Source organism: Episyrphus balteatus, chromosome 4 (assembly GCF_945859705.1).
Source record: "Episyrphus balteatus chromosome 4, idEpiBalt1.1, whole genome shotgun sequence".
Taxonomy (NCBI): Eukaryota; Metazoa; Arthropoda; class Insecta; order Diptera; family Syrphidae; genus Episyrphus; species Episyrphus balteatus.
In genome coordinates, this window is record NC_079137.1 from 16,978,755 (window position 1) to 17,003,952 (window position 25,198).

At 31.1% G+C, this 25,198-nt stretch overlaps 1 protein-coding gene across 2 annotated transcripts in view; it reads left to right on the forward strand.

The window, feature by feature from the left end:
* Nucleotides 1-25,198, forward strand: part of LOC129920183 (protein tweety-2-like) — a 161,906-nt gene that overhangs the window by 130,401 nt on the left and 6,307 nt on the right. For both annotated transcript variants that reach the window (XM_056001415.1, XM_056001416.1), the window contains exons 4-5: nt 16,510-16,737; nt 16,827-17,078. In XM_056001415.1, the coding sequence (XP_055857390.1) occupies nt 16,510-16,737; nt 16,827-17,078 (480 nt within the window). The remainder of the gene's footprint in view (nt 1-16,509; nt 16,738-16,826; nt 17,079-25,198) is intronic.

Sequence of the window (25,198 nt, forward strand, 5' to 3'; positions counted from 1 at the left end):
CTATATAAATGCAAGGAATTGATTTTTTTTAAAGGTGGTTTCTTTGCACACTGTTCTTTCTGTCTTTCCTTTTAGCCTCTGGAATTCAACTTAAGAATGAGGACGATAGTTTCTATAAAAGAGGAAGGAAAAGTGTCCTGCACTCAATGGCGAACACGGATGAGGATGATGTAGAAATGATGACTAGAATGTAGGCATGAAAAAAAAAAATGTGTGTATATTTGTATAGAAAAATCTACGAGCACATGAGGCGACATCAGGGACAAAAAAATGGTGGCACATATTCTGAATGAAAAGAGATTTACCTTAAGCCGGGCAGCAGGAAGACAAGTGCATAGTGTTCACTATAGCTGGCTATGTTTTCCCGGTTGTATTATGACAGCCTGGGTTTGTTTGTTTATTTTTTTTTTTTTTTTGCTTTCTAAAGTATTTTTTTTTTTTTGTACATATGGGGTGCAAATTAGCTTCGAAAAGTGAATATCTTCCGCTGTTGGTCTTTGATAATGCTCTTGGGGGACTTATAAATTCATGAAATTTTCCGAAATCTTTAAAGTCGACTTCGAGTTTTGCTATAATGGCTTCATACCAAACCAAATAAAATCCTTACACACATAAACGTATATGTGAAACTGTGCCATATAACGAATGAGATTATTTCAAATACATATATATTCTCAAATAAATAAATGAGCAGAATGAGATGGTAGTTTTTAGAAATAAAATTAAAATTTTTGTATCTATTCGTTAGTGTGATTAAAGAATTTAAATTTATATTAATATTTGGTTGATAAATTTTTGGAGAAATTATTTTGGGAGCAGGTATTGCGCTTCCAGTGTAATATTTAAATGCAGAATAGTTTTCATATAAGTCTGAAATATATTTCAATTCTAATTAAGACACTTAAATTAAAAAAAAAAACTTTTCAATCTCGTGCATTTACACAAATAAAAAAAGCACTTTGAATCGCGATGAGGCTCTTCTTAAAATAGACAGTAACATTTTTACACCGTAGATTTCTCTGTTGCCAGAACTAAGCAAATGTTGGAAACACGATATTTTTTGTATAGTAAAATTAAAAGTCAAATTTAACGCACACTCTTTTCTTCCGTAGTACTCCTGTATCTTATTTTAAAGGACTTTTAAATTCTTTGGTGTATTTTTTTGTGTTTGCTTATTGTTTAGCAATTCGAAATCATCAACCAAAAAAAGATGAACCAAATTTAGCACTTCAAGGTCTGGAATCTGATATTGAAATAATTTTTGTTTTTTTAGAAAAAAAAAAATTTTTAAAATGGAAGCAAGTGACAGTTTTTTCTAATAATTTTATTCAATACTTGGAACTGTCGACTTGGAGTCGTCTGTTCATTCCACGAATTGACTTTTAAAGGTTTTGTTGTAACTATTCTTTCACTGAAGTTTTCAGTTGATCAAGACTGCTTGGAGGTGGATTTTCATCGCAAATACATCTCGCCAATATTTCTAAGACAAGAATTTAAATCCAGATTTCTGTGTGGTCAATCCAAAGCTGGCATAAAAACTTGAATCATATTCTCAAATTACTCTAGCATGTATTATCGTGCATCATACTAAACTGTGGACCAAATCTAGAGGTGATTGGAACCGGATGCTAGTCGACCATATCAGTCAAGTATCTTTTGGTATTTAACGTAGGTCTAGGAGATCTCACTTACTCCGTACGTGTTGTTAAGCAGATTTTTCTTCATGAAAATTTATGACTCTTCTCTAAAAGGTTCGCGGGTTGACAGCAGACTTCGGCTAGTATCTCTCCAAATCCTCCCCACAAACATTTTATTCCATACCTTGATTTTGAGATCATTTCTGTATCATTTGAGAAAATAACCATGATACTGTGACATAAAGTAATAATAGGACTTTTCTGTAAAAAAATACGATGTGTGTTAAATTTGAGCAGGAATTTATATCAATGCTTTTTAAAGTAAGAGTTATGTTAATTTTGTTCACATGCGAAATTGTGTACTGCTGTTAAGTATTTTGATTTTTTAGCTATGTATCATAGCAAAATGTCAACATTTTTGATAAATACAACAAAACTTTAAAGAGATGTCTGCAAAATGTTAATTAAAGAATAGAACCCTTCTTGAAAGATGTCACTTTATTCTTCAACAACATTTTTATCACAGAAATGAAAATAAATTCAACTGTGAAGATTTTTTTTTTCTTTTTTTAAATCACAAACATGAAGTCAATTGAATAAGATGTCCCCTCGTTACGATAAAGTGTCCTCTTCTGTAGACTAAGAAGTAGACGGCAGACGCCGACAGGAAAAAAAAGCAGGGAACTGAAAAAATGTATACGAAGAAGAGTTCAACATTTCCCACCTTAATATCCAGCAAAAACTATATTCGAATGCTCATTTTAGCACAGGTTTGCATGGATGGGGTAGTTAATGGCGATAACGAAGCAAAATTGCATTCGTTTTCTGAATAATAAACTTAAGGGCATTTAAGCCATTCACCCTTTTTATGCCGGAGACACGCTTAATCACCAGAAATTTACGGTGCCGGATTAACTTTTGGTTGGCGTTGAGCTCAACGCGGCCGACCGTCGCACATAGGAGTATTTGCAGTAAAAACTGTCTGTGTCTTGTAAAAAAATGAGTTCAAAGTTAACTGTTACATCCACCTCATTTTTATTTGAATGCGAAGTATTTTGGTAAGAGTTATTCTATATGCGATATCGAAGTGTTGTGATAGAAATCTAAAAAAATTTAAATGGGGGATATTAATAAAGTTTTGAAAATGTTAGATGGTTTTTTCTATTTTAATTCAGGCTTAAACTAGTATCTAAAAACTTGATATTTTTGGTAAGTTATTATTTGAACTTTAATGATTTTGTTTTAGTATACCCCGTTATTCTGCGATGAATTGAAACTTATGAGTTAGTTTATATATTCTTTAACACAATGCAACAAAAATTGGGTGCTCTTAGGTGCTCTTTAGAGAATCGAGGGTCAATTAGTTTTTCACTTTCTGATAGAAAATACTGCTTACTTTATGCAACGTTTTTTATTTTTAAATTAAATTTACTGATGTTAGTAGTGTATTTTATTTTGGGTGATCTTAATTAAGGTTGGGGAAGAGAGAAAAGAAACTGAGAATTGCGTATTAGGGATGACGGATGAGGAAAAAAATTTGAGAAAAATAATGTCGACAGGCGGAGTACAGGCCATTAATCAATTTTTTTAGTTTTTGGTTAAAAAAATCAAAATAACAAAAACTAGGTTTATATTGTATTTTCTTGTAGGACTACTCTTTTTAAACAGAAATAATAACAAAAACCATAAAAAATAATTATGGCCAGGTTTTTGATGACAATACTCCTATGTGCGTCGTCGCACAGTGTGACAATCCGCTCATCTAGCGGAATTAAATTAATAGCGCTCACAGATTACAAGTTTCGAGGATTTTTTTTTTTGTTGAATTTATAACAAATATATAGAAAATGAAACTAAGCAACAATTTTGTCAATAGTTTTTCATATTTTTAGCCAAAAGAGGTTAATTTGGGTCATTTTTGGGCAAAAGTTCGATAACTTAGAAGGTGAAAAATTGTAACGTATTCTTGTAGAGAAGTTAAATACAAGAGGGGGTCGATCTCCCCCCGTTTAAGAGGGAGGGACAAAATACTTATACTGAATTGTTATTTTTAAATCAAGTTATTATAATAAAAAGTTTTTGAAATAATCGATTTCATAGTGAAAATTTGGGGAAAAACAGTTTAAAAAAAACACATAGAATACTATTTTTTTTAAAGACTGTGGATGTCAATGCAAAATTGATTGATACACCCAACTGTCTCAATTAATTCTTTTTCAATCACTAAAAACCATATGTTCCTATGCCTTTTAGTTTTTAAGAAAATTGAAACATAAGGAAACAACTTTGTCTTTGAAATTTAACACATAGAGTTAGTTGGAAGCTTTAGATGCCTGAAAAACAAAAATTAGATACCCCTGTAAGTATTGAGTTAGCACTGGTGGTGCAGGGAATTTAATTTTAGATTAAGACACTTAAACATCAAGAATTTGCGTCTTAAAATTACGAAAATTATTTTTAGAAAACAAGAATAAAGACCATTTAATACACCTGTTAATGGCAACAAAAATCCACACAAAAAACGTTTCAAATTAACATTACAATCCTTATAATTTTGTTTTTGATTCTTTGAATAGTAGTTATTTTTCTGGAAGCCTAGTTCGAAAATGAAAAAAAAAAAGTATGGGTGTCGCAGCTATGCGCAGCCACTTAAAATGCAAAAGGAAAGCCAATATATCAAGCTTTAAAATTAATATGGGTTCTCAATGGAATAATGCGGAATAATTTTAAATTATCTCCATTTAATGTAAAAATTAACCCAAAAAACACGATTTTTCAACTTTTAAGCAAAATAGCAAAGTATTGAACATCATATGAAATGAGATTTTACTTAAATTGATATGCTCCTGTATTATATTTAATAAAAACACACAAAATTTTCAATAACAAATTAAAAAACACTTAAAAAACCAAAGCACCTTTAAACCTCAATTTTACCTCAAAAAATCACAAATTCCAACTTTAAGATCAGTTATTAGTACAAGGTTAGTACAGTTACTTAGTACAAGGTATTAGATTCTTGCAAGTGATTTTTTAATTAAATTCCGCTAGATGAGCGATTGGTCTTACTGTGCGTCGGCGTTGAAAACGCGTTCTGATTGGCAATGTTTAAAATTGGCGGAAAACAGCAGTCTAACTGCAAGTATGGAAACATACCAAAAATGAAACTAATGCAATGAGGCTTTAAAACGCATTCTGTGTGGTGAGGCATTTATCGAAACCAACCTTGAAAAAGCTAATCCGTCTTAGCAATACTGATTATTTGCAAACTGATCAAATAGTTTGACAGGTACAACTTTTCTAAAGTAAGTACGGTGCTAAAAAACAACCTTTTACAAATACAAAATACGTGACCCCTTTTACCCCACTTCTATTAACAAAAAATGAGTTAACATATGTATGTAATGTACCTATGTATGCCTGCCTAGTGCTTATGCATATAACTCTAGGTGTTTAAAATTCAGGATTTTCTACGAGTGTGTGTATGTTTATTTCAAGAACAACAATACGGCAATGAAATAGAACAAATATATGAAACAACACCTTGAATAGTTAAATAGTAATGTCATCAAGGGAGAAGGTCGTTTACAAAAGCTCCTTTTCGAAATAGAATGAACTTAATTAGAATTTAGCATGTTGTCAATTAAACGGTCAGTTTGGAGTACAGAATCATTAAAAACCTCTTTGCAAAAGTGTCTGTCAGAGAAGGTACTCAAAACACAGCACATTGTGTTAGAATAGAAGTGAATATAAAATGGACTCTAAAAAACAGAAAAAAAAAAGATAATAGGTACTTACATATTTTATATGTATCTCGTTAAAATATGAATGATGACCTTCATTACCAGGGAGCGCCTTTTAGTGAAATATACATTTTTGGTTATTTAATTAATAAAAGTTAGCAGCGCAGATATACATATGTATAGATTTTTAGATCAAATTGGCTCTATAGGTATCTCCATAAAGATTGATAAAATTTACACTGAAAGAAAAACGAGATACAAATTTATTATTAATTTTACTTCTGTCCGAAATCTCAGACCTGAGTTACAAATTTTCAAATTAAGTCAATTTTGTACCATACTATAGAAATAAAATTCACGACTAGGTCGCTGTTATGGTAAAAGAAGCTCTTATCTTAAAGCTTTTATTAGAACATTTCCGATAATGTAAAAAAAAATACCTAAAATCTGTTTTTATAATAATTAATGAAAAATCGTTTTTAATGATTTGATCACAAAACAGAGTAGGCCATCTGTTTTCTTGTATGAAAAGAAATTTTTAGAAAAACAATTTTTAAATCGTTAGAGCCGTTTTTTTAAAAAATATTTTGTATATTTAAAAATTTTCTTAAATTTTACAAAAAAAGTTGGTATTACATTTTGAAGAAATAATTAATTTACACATGAAACCGAAATTTCAAAATTTTTCACCAACCAGTTTTGGAATATTTAAAAAAACAAAAATGTATTTTTCTAAAATTTAAATATTACCTTCACTTCAACGCTTTTGTATAAAAACTTTCGTTGAAATCGGGTTAGTCTTGTACGAGATATTCAGAAACCAAAAAAACCGTACGAATCCTAAACTTAAAAACAATTTTAAATATTTTATATTTAGATGTGTAAGAAAACTAGTAAATATGTTGACTTAAATTTGATAACTGAGACTTCATTACCGAAAAAATATAATATAAAAATCTATATATTCTTAAAGATGTTCCCTGTGGCGTATGTGTAACATTTTGCTGTTGAACAAATTAAACGGCTCATGTGCTATTTAATCGAACATACAATTAAACTAAACATTTACAACGTAATTTTTTCGAGTGCACAAAAAGCATTATAATGTCCTTATGTTTTACAAAACACCGTTAAGCATTACGGTTGTCAAAAAGTGTTTTATGTTGCCAATAATTAAGTGGAACGGGTGCGTGAAGAATATATTTTAGGGTAAGGGCATTTTTATTTATAAAATGAGTTTCGAAAGTAGCCATGAAATGACAATACATTATTGTTTTCCTCTTAATTTGAATGATAAATGAGTAATTTTGTCGACGCATGAATATATTAAATGTATGTAGTTGATTTACTAAAATTTAGGCGAGTAGATCATTAACCTTGACCTCAGTTTTTCATAATCACAGCTATAAATATATAATAAATCTGTACCTATGGGATTTCAAACGGCATTGGTTTAACATACCCAAACCATTTTCCTATTATACAACAGGAGAGAGAGAGCAGTTGTAATGTTATTTCAGAATTTACACAAAATGAAACAATTACTTTTACAATATTTTTGTTTGCCAAATTCTCATGTCAGATTTATCTCTTTCACTAAATTGTCCTGTTTCAAAGAGAAATGTAACTACCGGAACAACATCTAAAATTCATTAACTTTTATTTTATTTAAAAAAATTCGTATTTAACTTTGAATGTGTAAAAAAGGTAGGTAGGTACATAATTTAATTTCATCAAAAACGATACGTTTGGCTTAAAAGGCTTATAACGTGTGATGATAACATATTTGGGTATGTACAGTAGGGTGGGTCAAAAAAATCGAAATTCTTTTTTTTGATTTGGTACTCCTAAAAACCGATTGCTAGACACCTCTAGAATATACACACCAAATATGAGCTCTTTATATTAATGGGAAGGTCCTCCGCTTTGCAATTTTTCATTTTTACATCAAGCTTCTACTAAAAAAAAAATAATTTTTTTATTAATTGACTTTTTAGCAAATTTCTTTTCATATTTTTGTAGGAAATTGAACGCTCTACAAAAAAGGCCTTAAACACTTTTTTCGTTTATCTAACCGTTGAATAGATATTTGAGGTCAAAAATCGAGAAAATCTTTAAAAATTCGTTTTTTGTTCTTAATTTTGTAACAAATTAAAAAATTATAATAATCAAACGCGCAAGACATATTCTTGTTGGAAATTGATTGCTCCACAAAAAAGGTCTGGTAACTTTTTTCATTAATCTAACCATTCTAAAGATATTCGAGGACAAAGTTAAAAAAAAATATAAAAACATTTTATATTTTTAAGAAATTTCCAATTCACTGAAACTTCATTATTTTCAAATTAGCAAGATATATTCTTGTAGGGGCTTAAACGTTCTACAAAAAATTCCTTGGAATCAAATTGATTGCTTTAACCGTTTAGAAGATATTCGTATCCAAACCAATGCTCACTGATTTCAATAGTTTTCTTATGATCCGTTTTGGCTTTACAAAAAGGTATAGCACGTTATTTTAGGTGTAACCGTTGATTTTTAATAATTTTTTTTCCAAATTAAGTAAATTTTTTTTAATTGCCCCTCCCCGCTTAACGAAGGGGAATAGACCCCGCCCTCTCCTACGATTTTCTTCTTGTCTCGACCCAACCTACACACTCTAGCTTTTTGGCACATTGCTTCTGAATCACCCTGTATAAATTTTATTCAACAAATTTGTATACAATATTATGTATTCAGTTAATTTTTAATAAACAAAAATGTTTTCAAATAAATTTCAAAGATCTAAAACCTCTGTTTAAACTTTAAAGTTTGTACTTTAGTCTAAGCCTAAACCACAAACTTTATTTCTGTCATAGAATTTTCAAATGAACTTTTGAACTTTCAAACTCATAAAGCCCAATATAATAAACTAAATTGCTTTCCCAATTCAAATTCCATTAAGATTTTGTGCATAACTTTAACTTTCAAATAATAAAAAAAAAGTTAAAATCTCTGCTAAGCGTATAAAAATATTTTTCTTGCAGTTATTTGGTTTACTTTTTTTCATAGTCCAAAAGATGTGTCACCTTTAAATTTGCATTTGCAAATAATAGTCTGCTTTGCTTTTGCGCCCCTCTGTGCTCCCTGCCACACTGAATAAAAAAATACTCTATAAGTTTTCAGGACTTTTTCTTGAATAAACCTGATGGAAATCACATCGCACAATTGAAACTTTTCCATCTTCCTTTCCTCATCCGTTTGGTTGAATATTTTGGTTTCTTTAATACAGCAAAGAAAAAAAACAAAGAAAAATATAGGTAGATACTCCTTTCCATCCTTAACTCATTCAAATATGGCTTGGTTAAGTTGACATAGCCAATAGAGAAGATTGAGTTTAATATTGCGCTAGGATAGCAGCTACGGCTGGGTTTATATGTATAAAAATATGGAATGAAGATTTATGTATGTATGAAGCTCTCCTTCCTGGTTTTAAAAATTACTACGATCACAGAAAGGCGAAAAAATATTAAAATGGGTTGACGGAGTTTATAATAACTAGCTGATGCATTTTTATATTTTGTTATTCTTTTGATATTAAAGAAAGAAAAATAGGATATTAATAGATTATGTTGGTTCTCCACTTAAATATTACTTTTCTATGGTTTTATTCAAGTTAGTTGGAATGCGATATTCGGTAAATTGGCGGGCAACCCTATCACGTTTTGCTTATCACGAAAATTTAATGTCCATCGCATCGAGTGTGATGAGAAAAAGTTAGTGTATGGCGGGATCTTAGACTTTTACATCAGTTTTAGGAAAAAATATAATTTTTTTTCGATATGGACTACTTTACATTAAAAAAATAGAAGTGCTTTTTAAATAATTCTTTCGCGTTGTTTTCCTAAAATCTTAAGCATCTAATTTCACGCAAAATGTATAGAAGTTAAACAAAATTATGAACTTAGAGCCGCACATAGGGGTGTTTGCCAATTATACCCGGACAAAATTATTTTTCCGGTTTATCTTCATCAACAAGGTAAAAGCTTGTATTTAGTACTGGAATAAAGTGTTTTAAGTGTTGATTTCAATGAAAACATTTTTCTTCCTAAACCACTTTTTTTTCAAACAAAAAAGTGTCAAGAATGGATCCCAATGGTTTGTTAAAACGCTTATAAATGGAGTTCTATTAATGGTATCGCCAAGATAAAGGTCTTAAAATTTAGGAAAAATCATAAGAATTCAGGTTCTGTAATTCAAGAAGTTGAATCTTTAAAAAAACTTAAAATATGGATGCTGAATACAAGGTAGCCATTTTTCAAAACCTCAAACCTTTAAGAAGGGATAATGTGTCGAAGTTGCACTTGTTTTTTACAGATTCAATTAGATAAGAGTTTAACCTTTAGAAAACATTCAATTTTAGCACACAATTTTGTGAAATTGTATAACTTATCTCCTTACCAACACAGAAATTTACGTTTTTTACGATTAATTTTTATTAAGATTCAACATATCACTTTTGTATTTATAAAGTAATACAACATTAAGATACAACATCTAGTAGACAGTTTCGTATCTCCTTATCAATATTCCATAAAAACTTTTTTCTACATCCACTTAAAAAAAAAAGTACTTACTTAAGCACAGTCGCTAAATTACAAAAAAAAATTAATTTTATCTTTGGGCTGAAAACTTTGAACTCTAGACCGCTGCTGTTAATCACCTGAAGTGATAATCAATTTTAAAACTATAAGAAAATGCTAAGCAAAATATCTACTTTTAGTAGGATGTTGATTTTTCACGTTTGGATCAGTTTAAAATTTCGTGTTTTGTCCGCCTAAATTGACTAAATACCCCTATGTGAGCCGTTTGCTAAAAGGAAACTTAAGCATTTATGTTCTACATAAAACCTTATGTGACAGTTTACGCAGAGAAAAAATTAAAGAATAAGAGTTTATGTTCTAAATAAATATTTAAGTTTCGTTTCAGCAAATGGCCCTTATTCACTCGCTTTCGAGTGTTTATGTTTTTAAATTAAGTGTCAAGCTTTAAAAGTCACATGATGCAAATACACCTCCTAGCTGCTTAAAATTATATTTCCCAAAATATGACTTGTGACAAGAAAAAAAAACACAATTAAAAGACAACTTACGACACTTTCATAAATCTTCTACGAAATTCCTAAAAAAGGAGCAAGCAAATGAAAACTAAGGGTTTCTTTTAGAAAGTTTCTTCCTACAAATTTGGAAATATTTGTATGTATTTGTAAAATTGAATTTAAAGAGTTTGTCGTCGTCGTCAACATCGCAGTTGCCGCTAGATTCTTCATGAATCTCTGAGAATAGAAAGAAAGATAAATTATTATCCTTATACATACATAAACATATACCTATGTATGTAATGTATATGCGCTCAAAATAAACTCAAGCTACGACCTACTCTTTCAAAATTGTATACGAGATCACAAGCCGCTTTGTTGTTGCAGTTGCATCAGTCGAGGGAGTTGAATTGAATTCCATTACAGCTACTCTAAATTCCTTTTAATAAATTCCCGTCAAAGTGCATATAACACACACACATACCTACTTAGTTACACTAAAACTCATTCATCATTGCAATTGCAAACAAAACCCTTAGAAGTTTTTGGGTGGTAAATAGGGTGATTGGACTATCCTTAAACCCAAGCGGCACCCACAACCTGACAGTTAGTCCTTTAACGAATTAGCTTCATAATATTCATATAGCTATGTGAACTTACGTGACTGGCATGGCGCATTGCATTTGGAAAATGCAACCAAACACAACAATGTCACTCGCACAGTTTGTGTCAGTCAGACGTGTATAAACGTTTGTTATCCCCTAATGAAATATAGCAAATTGCCGTCATTATTTTGCAAAGGCCACCCAACCACGTCCACCCAGACCACCACCAGTACACCTCACGTACATAACTCGCTCCTGCATTCCGGGCGTATTGTCTGTACGACTTAATGTGTCGCCTGTGTGTCCTGCAGAGTTACTCAAATGATAACAAGGAATAAAAAAAATTAAAAAAAAACTTGTCATATGGGCGGGGAGTTTCGCCCGATGAAGAACTATTAGAGTTTTATAATAAGCTCATATATATCCGCTTACAGTAAAAGAATGAGCCAAAACGGTGTAGTGTACCCGACCCAAGAAAGAATGAAAGAAAGAAAGGACGATTGAAAGAAAAACTATGAACAAAAAAGCTCATTTAATGACACTGACGTATGCACAAGGATAAGGGACGGTTAATGTGTAAAAAGTCAGTCGACCGGCGACAAACTTGGGTCTCTGGCAATTATGTCATAATCTTTCACATTTCAATTTTGTGTGGATTTAGTTATGATGTGACACAAGTGGTTTTAGACAGAATGACAGCTGCATTATTTTCACACAAAAAAAAAACCAGAATAGAAATGCAAGAAAAAATAGAAATTTATATAAATGTACCCTGTCGCGTGTAAAGCATGAAACTTACAGCAAAAATGTTTAGGGCGGCATTTTAGAAAGGGCGGCATGCTTAATGATACTCCTCAACCGTGAACCTCAATATCTCACTGATATGATAACTATGCCATCTTCACAAAGGAATCGTATGCTTACTCATCCGCACTATACCTCCCTGCTCCCTCACATCCGAGCGTCAGTTCTTCGTATATTCAGTTCGATTATGGAATTCTCTTCCACGAAGTATAAGAGAAATAGACGATGTTTCGAAACTACAAACTTTTCACAGTAATAATAACACGGTGTAACACTCAAAATATACGCGGGCGGAAACCTATCACGTTTTGTAGAGCTAGTTGCACTGATTACGAAACGGTATTTAAAAAGTCTCTAACATCCCCAAAATCTGGATTTAGGGGAAAAAACGGTTTTTTTTTTACCTTCACCCATTGAAAAAAATCTAGCTTCGTCAAATTTTTACCCATTTACGATTTCAACCCAGATACAGAAATTCGAACTTTTAGGTATAGAACAAAAATGTTGTTTTGGCACGAAGTAGGATAACTTGGGCGCCAGGATTTGGTAACGGGTTTTTGTAGAGGAGTTCAATACAAACATTTTTTTCTTTGGGAGGGGGGTCTACCTCCCCCCGTTTAGGTGGGAGGGGCAGTTTTCTAAAAAAACTTTATCAAAATAAAAAAAAATTATTAAAAAACAACGGCAACACTTACAGTAATAAATGATGCCATTTCCGAAAGGCAAAATTGTTTTCAAAATATTTTTTGTTTTTATTTGTTTTTATTTTTCAATTTTCTCAAAAACTAGAAGACATAGAAACATATAGTTTTCACTGTTCGATAAGGAATCAATTGAGCCAGTTTTCTATGTGAGTAATTTTTTTTATTAAAATTCACAGTCTGGACAAAAAATAGTATAAAATGAGTTTTTAAAATTTTTTTTTCGTCTTTTTTTAACTTTGAAATCGATTATTTCAAAAACAATTGGTTATTATAATATATTGATTTAAAAATAAATTAAATTAAATTCAAAATGTACAATTTTGCCTTTCGGAAATGGTATCATTTATTACTGTAATTGTTGCCGTTGTTTTTAAATAATTTTTTTTATTTTGATAATTTTTTTTTTAGAAAACTGCCCCTCCCACCTAAACGGGGGGAGGTAGACCCCCTCCCAAAGAAAAAAAAGTTTGTATTGAACTCCTCTACAAAAACCCGTTACCAAATCCTGGCGCCCAAGTTAAAATGTGGTAAATGATTTTCTTATAGAAATTATACTTCTAGAATTAAATTTTTTATGTGAGATTTATGTGGAAAATAAGCAAATGGTCTTTTTGCGGTGCTCTAATTTTCGGTTCGTTAAGTTTTTCTCGAAATATTAAGACTTAGGTACTCGTTTTCAACATAGCAAATACCCCATAAGAGCAAACATTTGTCAAACTAAGAGGGTATCCCCTCTTGATTATTTATTTTCATGACCAAATTATTAAAACTAATAAAAACGGTATTTGTGTAACGAAAAATTTGTTTAAGGTAGTTTAAGCGGTTAATTTAAGATTAAATACAAAATAAAGTTTTTAAATATGTAATAAAATTCATATTCCTGCTTGTTTTTGAGGATTTCCGCTTAATTTAAGTCTAAAGTCATCTTGGCAAAAAACCATGCAGAAATCCGCTTAATTTTAGGTGTTCTTTTTCTCTGTGTGTCACAAAAGTATTTTGTATTTATTATTTGAAACAAACTTCTTTGCTGTAAGGAGTAGGAACAACAAATGTTCTTAAAACTAGAGCATAATATTTCTAACACATTTTAAAGCTTATCAAAATCGTCAGAGCCTATTTCGAAAATATTGCAATAACTTAATAAAAGCTATGTTTTATTTTCCTGGTGATCCAGATCAGATCATTGTTTTTATTAGCTTTACAAAAAAAACAGGATTTTGTTTTGTTATTGTTTCGCAAATTAATACAATGATCTGATCTGGATCACGAGAAAATAAAACGCTGCTAATGTTATAGGGGATCTATCCGTTTATGTTACCCTTTAGACTTCAAAGAACATCAAAATACTAAGAAAAACATTTTCATAACTTTTTATAAAATGTGCAGCTTCATTCCAAAAAAATACTGTAGCTTTTCATGAGATTAAAAGTTGACGTTTTCTTATGCTCAAATATGACTCTAGAGAGATTTTTATTTAATTCAGAATGAATCTTGGATAAATATAGTTCTATAAACATAACACCAAGAAATATTACTCTTCGAACTATAATAAAGCATAATAGTGAGGCGGCTGCTTAGCATTAAAAAAAAGCTCCATTGTGCACTTTGTGATAAAAAAATGAAATTTATATCGTTGGTAGTACTCAATACAAGAGTTATTTTAAGATATTGGGCCACCTTGGATTCCATCCAGGAGGGTAGATACAAGAGCTTTTCTGTGTTGCACCCGCATTGCTACATATCATAGTATAGCTAATGAAACATTTTTCTTAATATAATACATGATTTCGAGGTAATTTTTAACGCCCGATCGTATAAAACCAATAGCAATATGCCTGGACCGTCATGTAAAAAGTTATTGCACTTTTTATAAATAGTCATTTACTTAAGGAACAAGAGCCAAAATATTACCAAGTAGGTACTCCTTGAAAATAAGTGGTAGGCTGATGAAATTTTGTATGCACGTTTACTATACCATATAAAAAAATAATAAAATATGCTCATCAAAATATTTCGGGTTAAAGGTTGTTTTTTTAGTGAGAAAGAACACTTTTGAAATGGTACCATTGCACCACATAGAACATTTTTGCATTTTTTTGAACCGCATATATATTTTAGACATCGTATGAGAATCAAAAATAATAAAAAAATAAATAATATTTACCATGGAATATTGAATTTTCATGCAAAACTTGCTTTAATTTTTTATAAAATTTTTATAGGTACAAATTAATGTTTTGAAGGAGGTGCAAAAGTAAAAGTATGAAAAATAATTGTGCAGTTTATAAAAAGTGCAATAACTTTTTACATGACAGTCCAGGCATATTGCTATTGGTTTTATTCGATCGGGCGTTAAAAATTACCTCGAAATCATGTATTATATTAAGTAAAAGGTTTCATTAGATATACTATGATATGCAGCAATGCGGGTGCAACACAGAAAAGCTCTTGTATCTACCCTCCTGGATGGAAAACAAGGTGGCCCAATATCTCAAAATAACTCTTGTATTGAGTACTACCAATTATATTATTTCCATTCTTTTATCACAAAGTGCACGCTTTTGTTGCTAAGCCGCCTCTCTATAAAGCAAGTTCAATTTTGTGTGTTTATTTATAGAAGATGAATAATTTCTCCCAGAAATTACTTTTAATCAAATAATTTTTAAAAAAAAGTACGTTTCTTTGAAATACGCCTGCATTAGAATTTGTACAAAACAGTGTATTTTTTTCCATAAATACATTAAAATAGTTTGCCTCAGGCGACATTACAGCTCTTGTACGCTACTGTATATACCTAAGTGCGAAAATATTATGAAAACTTTGGAGGATATATGTAAAGACGGCATTTCTTGACTTAATACTTACCAACTTAAACAACAATAAAGAACCTTGACCCTAAGTGTTAAAAGTTTTTAACACAGAAGATAATACTACCTACATGGGATTAGCACATATCATTTAACTCTTTTTACGTTTGCATTTCGTTATTCGTAAGAATAAAAAACACATTTAACGAAAACAAGATAACTTAGCGTTTGTTTTTTTTTCAAAAAAACATTAGTAGTACAGGAAAGATAGACTTTTTCGTGGAACGAAATACAGAACGGCTGAAAGAAAGGTATTAGAAAAGCTTAAGTCCTGGTTTTCGGGATGCTAACCCCCTGGCGAAATCCGCCATTTCGAAAAACGCGAATTGGTCTATATCTCCCAAACTATTGGCTTGATCGAATAAGTTACTTAACCAAAGTTGTAGGTAATATAAATATCTTTTTTGTGCATTCACTATTTTTCAGCGAGGACAACATTTTTGAGGTTATGTCGTTTTGCTTTTTATTTTTTCGTTTTTTCTATTTTTTCTCAGTCTCTATGATAGTTACACAATTACTTAACATAATAAAAGTTATAGAGCATCAAATTTCCATTAACTTGGTATACTTTTGATGATTATAACTTTTCAAACCAAAGATACGGAACTTAAAAGAAAAATGCCTCTCAAAATTTTCAAACAATGTACTAATATATTTTTGCATAAGGTATATAAAGAAAAGGGTAAATCATGTAGTTTTGTAAAAACTTTTTTGTCTCTACGTGAATCATGTATTTATATGTAATGAGTATGTAATGAGTATGTAATGAGTAAATGCACATAAGAGTTGATTGGTTTTCAAATTTAATTTTTTTTTTTTTTGGCTTAAGCTACTCTGTCTTATTGCCCAGATTTGTAAATTAGACTGCATCTACCAAGTTGTTTTAAAAGACGTCTTTAAAATTCCATTTTTATATTTAATTCTATAAATGTTTGATACTAGAAAATTTTGGGAATTGAATATTAAATTCCGCTATATGTAAAAAGGTATTGCCGTTTGGTATACCGTGACTTTTAAAGAGCTCTTTTAATGAATATTTTCTTTTATTTAAAAAAAATCTATTTTCATTTTTCAGACTGAATCCATTAAAATTAATCTCGAGACAAAAGTCCAAAGCTACAATCTGGAAGAACAAATTGACAAATCGAAATACAATCAAACTGCAGTTACAATTCTGCTAGACACATGTCGTTTGGTGCGCGATAATACCTCTAGAGCCGTAACCAGCTTAGACAACATGGTTCTATATTTTATGAAAACGAAGGGAACCGAAAATGATACCTCTCTTAAAGGTGTTTTACATGTAAGTTAAATTAGTATTATTATATTTTTTTTATTTAAATACAAAATAATTTTATCCATTTTTTTTAATTTTGCTTTTGTACTTTTCAGCTAGGTGAATTATACGAATCAATACGTTGGCCAGCAACATTGGGTTTTCTTACTCTGCTGCTACTCCTGTGCACGATATTAGTAATAGGTGTAGCGAGACGTTCACGATGTGCTTTAATATTCTTCAGTGTTTCCGGTTTATTTTGTATAATAATTTGTTGGCTGTTATCCGGTATTTATTTGGCATCATCGGTAGCAGCGGGTGATTTTTGTATGCGACCGCACGAATTTATGTGCCGCCAAGTTGGAATGGTAAGTTTTTGTTTTTATATAGTTTCACAAATCCATAAGACAATGCAAGTATAAAATTATAATAAAACCTAAAATACTTTTGACATTTGTTCATAAGAACCATCCTTTTCACTACCCTTACACCATATGAACGTTTCCCGTTTTCGTTCCCAAACTAACTGTCAACAATAATTTTTGATTGGAGCACCATTCTTTTCTGCAAATAAAAAAAAAAAACATGAGGTCAGAGCCCGTTCCGTTCGGAGAAATTTATTACATGCCTTTGAGGTTATCGGTTTGCAAAAATGTCTGTATCCGGCAGCTCGAGAGCTCCAACTCCGCAACGGAAGATGTGCCGTCAATTTTTTTCTATGAATATTTCTCATACACCCTATACCCTTCTTTCAAGTGCAAATATCAATCGCATGTGCATGGATGTACAGTGCGGTTCACATGGTTAGACGCACCAATTTTCGTTTACATAAATTTCATTTTTTTTGTGTGTGTGCAAGAATAACCAAAAAATTGTATTTATTAGAATGGTTATTTAGTTCTTAATAGAAAAACAAAAAGAAATAGTGGGTGAGTGGAAGTTAACGGTACTTTTTAGTCCTTCTTGTCTGTGATGTAAGAAAAAGGGCAGGTTCTTTCGGTTCACATGATTAGACGCACACCTTAAATTAGTTAGTTTGGCGAGATCTATTGCACTGATTTGATTAAATTTGGACGATTAAACATCAAGAAGTTATTTTTTAGTGATTTTCATTCAAAATCTGTTAAAAAAATTTCTGAGCGCGAAAGAATAAGGGATAAATGACGCGTTGGATTCCAAAGGTCTTTCCATTAGCCCCATTGCCAAAAAAAATAGGATGAAGTGACTATTTCGAGAGAAATTATTTAAAAAACAGTGCCTCCTACGAAAAAAACTTCAAAGGAGGAACAATAGAAGCTTTAACACCTCAGGAAAAATTAAAATTTATGAAAAAAGCGTCGAAAACAGCTCTATCCCCGAGCAAAATTAAATAAAAAGCTAGGCTAACGGGAAGAACATCAACTTTTCGGTGAATTTTTTTGAATGCTGAACATCCTAGATTAAAATTAAACTTAAAAATAGTCTTTAAAAAACGCCGTTTGAAAAAAAGATCGGTTTGAAACGAAAACTAAATCGAAAGTAATATTAAATGGCTCCCAAAACCATTACTCCTCCTTTTCTTGAATGTTGAAGTGTCAAAAACTATTCCTCCTTGTGAAAATCGTGAAAGTTGTCTAAATACCCATGAGAACAATTCAAATTAAATTCTTTTTCATTAGAAAAAACACATTTCGCAAATTTAAAAAAAACTTCAAAAACTTGTTTCCCACGTTATGTGAAGACGTGCGATCTCCATCCGCTGTTTCTTTCAAATTGTGCTTTTTGAAAACTATTTTAAGTTTAATTTTAATCTAGGATGTTCAGCATTCAAAAAAATTCACCGAAAAGTTGATGTTCTTCCCGTTAGCCTAGCTTTTTATTTAATTTTGCTCGGGGATAGAGCTGTTTTCGACGCTTTTTTCATAAATTTTCATTTTTCCTGACGTGTTAAAGCTTCTATTGTTCCTCCTTTGAAGTTTTTTTCGTAGGAGGCACTGTTTTTTTAAATAATTTCTCTCGAAATAGTCACTTCATCCTATTTTTTTGGCAATGGGGCTAATGGAAAGACCTTTGGAATCCAACGCGTCATTTATCCCTTATTCTTTCGCGCTCAGAAATTTTTTTAACAGATTTTGAATGAAAATCACTAAAAAATAACTTCTTGATGTTTAATCGTCCAAATTTAATCAAATCAGTGCAATAGATCTCGCCAAACTAACTAATTTAAGGTGTGCGTCTAATCATGTGAACCGAAAGAAGCTGCCCTTTTTCTTACATCACAGACAAGAGGGACTAAAAAGTACCGTTAACTTCCACTCACCTACTATTTCTTTTTGTTTTTCTATTAAGAACTAAATAACCATTCTAATAAATACAATTTTTTTGGTTATTCTTGCACACACACAAAAAAAAATGAAATTTATGTAAACGAAAATTGGTGCGTCTAACCATGTGAACCGCACTGTATGTATATAACGAATGAATGTATGCTCAGAGAAACTCCCTTCCGAGTGGGTTGCTTGCTTATCCAATTCCATGGATCATGTACCACCAGGGCGTTGCGATGTGAACGAAAAGAAAAAAAAATTTAAGAAAGACCTATAACTGAATATGTGTCACGAGAGCATGGTAAACTATCTCTATCGATTTATGAAATTAATTTCCATTTAAGGGATTATAATATGCAACGCGCTCTCAAAGCGGAGGACCTACCTACCCAAGATGACATAGAACTATGGAGACTAATAAATTTAAAATCTCGCCAGAGCTTTTAAAGTGGACCATAGTGGCAGTTAAGTGAAACGCGAGTTTAAATTTTAAATTAAAATCATAAAAATCATCAGGGATAGTAAGCTTGTCTGTGTTTTTTAGTTTAAGAGCTGAAGTAAAGTTTTGAGAGTGGGGTTATAACTAAAACGAGCTTTTGAAGCGACTGCTTTAGGACTCTTGCTATTTACTTAAAGACCTTGCAAGCCGCACGGTGGACTGCTTGGGTCTCTAACGACTATTTGAAATCAACTATTCTAAAAACAAATTTAACTGTTTCTCATTCACACTTACTCAATCTTTTAACGAAACTCTGCAAAGTCGTTCAACTGTGCAAACCGATTTCACTGTTTCAACACACAAAAACCAAACTCAAACTATCAAACAGTTGTTCTAACACTCAATTAACCTGTTATCAAACTGGTTTTTGATCGTCAGAACAGTCATGTCTTCCATTTACCAATTCGGTGTCAAATCTCTGTATCTGACAGCTATAAAGAGGGCGAAAGATGTGTGTTCTATTTTATTTCATTTACCATTCAAAACTTCAGATTTTAAAAAAATCGAACTCAGATTCAAATATCTGGGTTCTTCTCAAGATTAGCACATTCACTTTGTCTGAACATTGTTATATTTTTTTTTTGTGGAAAGTTTGTTTTATGTGAACAGATTTCGTACGTACACAGTTACAAAAAAAGATTTAATTTCCCATTTGTCAGGAAAAATCAGAATATGTAACCAAACTGCGAAAATAAAACAATGCTAACGCAGTTGCTCCAACATAACCGAATCCGTGACCATTAGTCAGTTTTCAAACTGTGGAAACCATGTTTTTGGTATGGTAAATAATCAGATTCCTCCAGTCAGCAACTATTCTGTGAAAAAAAACTAATAACTGTAAACTTGCTTTATTGAGTTATGCCTACGGTGACCATATTTCTAAAAGTGAAACCCGGGACCAGTAAAAAATTTGTTGGATCGTTTTGAAAACTTTGTTTTTTCAAAAAAAAATAAATAAAATAAAATGAGATTGCTTAAACGAACATTTTCGTTGAAATCATTTAAGTCGTTTATGAGAAAGTCAAAAATCAAGAAAATGGTTTTATAATAGGAGGGCTGCGTGAAGCCAGAACTGCGACCTCAACATTTTTGAACCAAATTTGTCTAATTCGTTTGTCCACCGTTTGTCCATGTTTGTCCACCCAAAATTTTCGTTTGTCCACCCTTCAAAAAAATTTTAGAGCAAATTCTTTTTTTTTATAGGAAGTCTGAAAAATGAAAAATCGTCTAAAACGCTCAAATTTTGAGATAGGCGTGTAAAACCAACTGCAATCGTTTGTCCACCTCGAGTTCCATATACATACCAAATATTATCGTTTTTCCACCCCCCGTTTAGGAACAATTTAAAAAACAAATTTTGCACTGAAAAATTAAAACTCCCCTAAAATCCCCAAAAATCAATTTTCATCAAAAATTCAAACTGCTGTCGTTTGTCCACCTTGAGTTCTTTACGTATACCAAAAATCATCGTTTGTCCACCCTCTGTTTAGGAGATATTCCAAAAAGAATTTTTTTATAGCAACTTAAAAAAAAGTACGCATACACCACAGTGTACCTCTACTGAAAATTAAAAAGTCCTCAAAAATTATTATTTTTCAAAAATTCAAACGGCAATCGTTTGTCCACCTCGAGAAATGGGTACAAACAAAAAATCATCGTTTGTCCACCCTACGTTTAGGAGATATTCAAAAAACAAAATTTGTACTGAAAAATTCAAAGTCCCAAAAAATCTCCAAAAATTGACTTTTTTCAAAATTTCAAATTTCTGTCGTTTGTCCACCTCGAGTTCTACACGTATGCCAAAAATCGTCGTTTGTCCACCCTACGTTTAAAAGATATTCAAAAAACAAATTTTGTACTGAAAATTTCAAAGTCCCATAAAATCTCCAAAATTTGACTTTTTTCAAAATTTCAAATTTCTGTCGTTTGTCCACCTCGAGTTCTACACGTATGCCAAAAATCGTCGTTTGTCCACCCTACGTTTAAAAGATATTCAAAAAACAAATTTTGTACTGAAAATTTCAAAGTCCCAAAAAATCTCCAAAAATTGACTTTTTTCAAAATTTAAAAATTCTGTCGTTTGTCCACCTCGAGTTCTACACGTATGCCAAAAATCGTCGTTTGTCCACCCTACGTTTAAAAGATATTCAAAAAACAAATTTTGTACTGAAAATTTCAAAGTCCCATAAAATCTCCAAAATTTGACTTTTTTCAAAATTTAAAAATTATGTCGTTTGTCCACCTCGAGTTCTACACGTATGCCAAAAATCGTCGTTTGTCCACCCTACGTTTAAAAGATATTCAAAAAACAAATTTTGTACTGAAAATTTCAAAGTCCCATAAAATCTCCAAAATTTGACTTTTTTCAAAATTTCAAATTTCTGTCGTTTGTCCACCTCGAGTTCTACACGTACACCAAAAATCGTCGTTTGTCCACCCTACGTTTAAAAGATATTCAAAAAACAAATTGTGTACTGAAAATTTCAAAGTCCCATAAAATCTCCAAAATTTGACTTTTTTCAAAATTTCAAATTTCTGTCGTTTGTCCACCTCGAGTTCTATACGTATACCAAAAATCGTCGTTTGTCCACCCTACGTTTAAAAGATATTCAAAAAACAAAATTTGTACTGAAAATTTCAAAGTCCCATACCTAAAATCTCCAAAATTTGACTTTTTTCAAAATTTCAAATTTCTGTCGTTTGTCCACCTCGAGTTCTACACGTATGCCAAAAATCGTCGTTTGTCCACCCTACGTTTAGAAGATATTCAAAAAACAAATTTTGTACTGAGAAATCGAAAAAAAATATTACGCATACACCAGAGTGAAAATTTCAAAATCCTCAAAAATTACTTTTTTTCAAAAATTCAAACGACAATCGTTTGTCCACCTCGAGAAATGGATACAAACAAAAAATCATCGTTTGTCCACCCTACGTTTAGGAGATATTCAAAAAACAAAATTTGTACTGAAAAATTCAAAGTCCCAAAAAATCTCCAAAAATTGACTTTTTTCAAAATTTCAAATTTCTGTCGTTTGTCCACCTCGAGTTCTACACGTATGCCAAAAATCGTCGTTTGTCCACCCTACGTTTAAAAGATATTCAAAAAACAAATTTTGTACTGAAAATTTCAAAGTCCCATAAAATCTCCAAAATTTGACTTTTTTCAAAATTTAAAAATTATGTCGTTTGTCCACCTCGAGTTCTACACGTATGCCAAAAATCGTCGTTTGTCCACCCTACGTTTAGAAGATATTCAAAAAACAAAATTTGTACTGAGAAATCGAAAAAAAATATTGCGCATACACCAGAGTAAAAATTTTTGTTTCAAAAATGTTACAGCTTATTCTTATTCAAATAACTAAGCACTTTCTCAGTACTAGGTTCACTTTATCTAATTATATGAAAAAAAGTATCCAAAAATGGTATGAAAAGCCAAAAATTTGTTTGACAATTTTTAATTTTGCAGTGAGAAAATTTTTTTTTATTAACTTACTTTTTTTTTGAAAATTAAATGATTAGGTATTTCAAATGTATCCTTTCATTTTTTATAAAGTGATCCGTTGTTGAGGTATGAATAGTTTAATTCAAGAGTATGAATATTTGTTTGAAGACTGAAAATGAAGTCTTTAAAAACAAATAAGCTAAATGAATAGCCTTTCAAAAAATAATAAATGACTTTGTCAAAAAAAATTTCTCACTTCCTTAAGAGAAAATAAGACTGTTCTATTTCTATATCACCATTTTAAATAAAATCTTTACTTCTAAAATTGTAAAACCAGAAAAATGAAGCTTTCACATGCTTTTTGTTTTGTCATGATACGATTATTTTTCAACTTATCAAAAATCACTAAAAAAAGAATCACGAATTTTGTTTGTTCCTAAATTTTTTTGGGCTACTGTATTTAGTTCATATAAATAGTTTAAGTTAGTATGGTAAATTAAAGTGCTAAGTTATTTGAATAAGAATTAGTGCTAAAATTATTGTAAAAAAACTGTTTGGGGTTTTGGTTATTTTTACTAAGGAATGTATGCGTATTTTCTTGAGAGTTGCTATAGAAAAATTCTTTTTGGAATATCTCCTAAACGTAGGGTGGACAAACGACGATTTTTGGCATACGTGTAGAACTCGAGGTGGACAAACGACAGAAATTTGAAATTTTGAAAAAAGTCAATTTTTGGAGATTTTTTGGGACTTTGAAATTTTCAGTACAAAATTTGTTTTTTGAATATCTTTTAAACGTAGGGTGGACAAACGACGATTTTTGGCTTACGTGTAGAACTCGAGGTGGACAAACGACAGAAATTTGAAATTTTGAAAAAAGTCAAATTTTGGAGATTTTATGGGACTTTGAAATTTTCAGTACAAAATTTGTTTTTTGAATATCTTTTAAACGTAGGGTGGACAAACGACGATTTTTGGTGTACGTGTAGAACTCGAGGTGGACAAACGACAGAAATTTGAAATTTTGAAAAAAGTCAAATTTTGGAGATTTTATGGGACTTTGAAATTTTCAGTACAAAATTTGTTTTTTGAATATCTTTTAAACGTAGGGTGGACAAACGACGATTTTTGGTATACGTATAGAACTCGAGGTGGACAAACGACAGAAATTTTAAATTTTGAAAAAAGTCAAATTTTGGAGATTTTATGGGACTTTGAAATTTTCAGTACAAAATTTGTTTTTTGAATATCTTTTAAACGTAGGGTGGACAAACGACGATTTTTGGTGTACGTGTAGAACTCGAGGTGGACAAACGACAGAAATTTGAAATTTTGAAAAAAGTCAAATTTTGGAGATTTTATGGGACTTTGAAATTTTCAGTACAAAATTTGTTTTTTGAATATCTTTTAAACGTAGGGTGGACAAACGACGATTTTTGGCATACGTGTAGAACTCGAGGTGGACAAACGACAGAAATTTGAAATTTTGAAAAAAGTCAAATTTTGGAGATTTTATGGGACTTTGAATTTTTCAGTACAAATTTTGTTTTTTGAATATCTCCTAAACGTAGGGTGGACAAACGATGATTTTTTGTTTGTATCCATTTCTCGAGGTGGACAAACGATTGTCGTTTGAATTTTTGAAAAAAAGTAATTTTTGAGGATTTTGAAATTTTCAGTCTGGTGTATGCGTAATATTTTTTTTCGATTTCTCAGTACAAAATTTGTTTTTTGAATATCTTCTAAACGTAGGGTGGACAAACGACGATTTTTAGCATACGTGTAGAACTCGAGGTGGACAAACGACAGAAATTTGAAATTTTGAAAAAAGTCAATTTTTGGAGATTTTTTGGGACTTTGAAATTTTCAGTACAAAATTTGTTTTTTGAATATCTTTTAAACGTAGGGTGGACAAACGACGATTTTTGGCATACGTGTAGAACTCGAGGTGGACAAACGACAGAAATTTGAAATTTTGAAAAAAGTCAAATTTTGGAGATTTTATGGGACTTTGAAATTTTCAGTACAAATTTTGTTTTTTGAATATCTTTTAAACGTAGGGTGGACAAACGACGATTTTTGGTATACGTATAGAACTCGAGGTGGACAAACGACAGAAATTTGAAATTTTGAAAAAAGTCAAATTTTGGAGATTTTATGGGACTTTGAAATTTTCAGTACAAAATTTGTTTTTTGAATATCTTTTAAACGTAGGGTGGACAAACGACGATTTTTGGT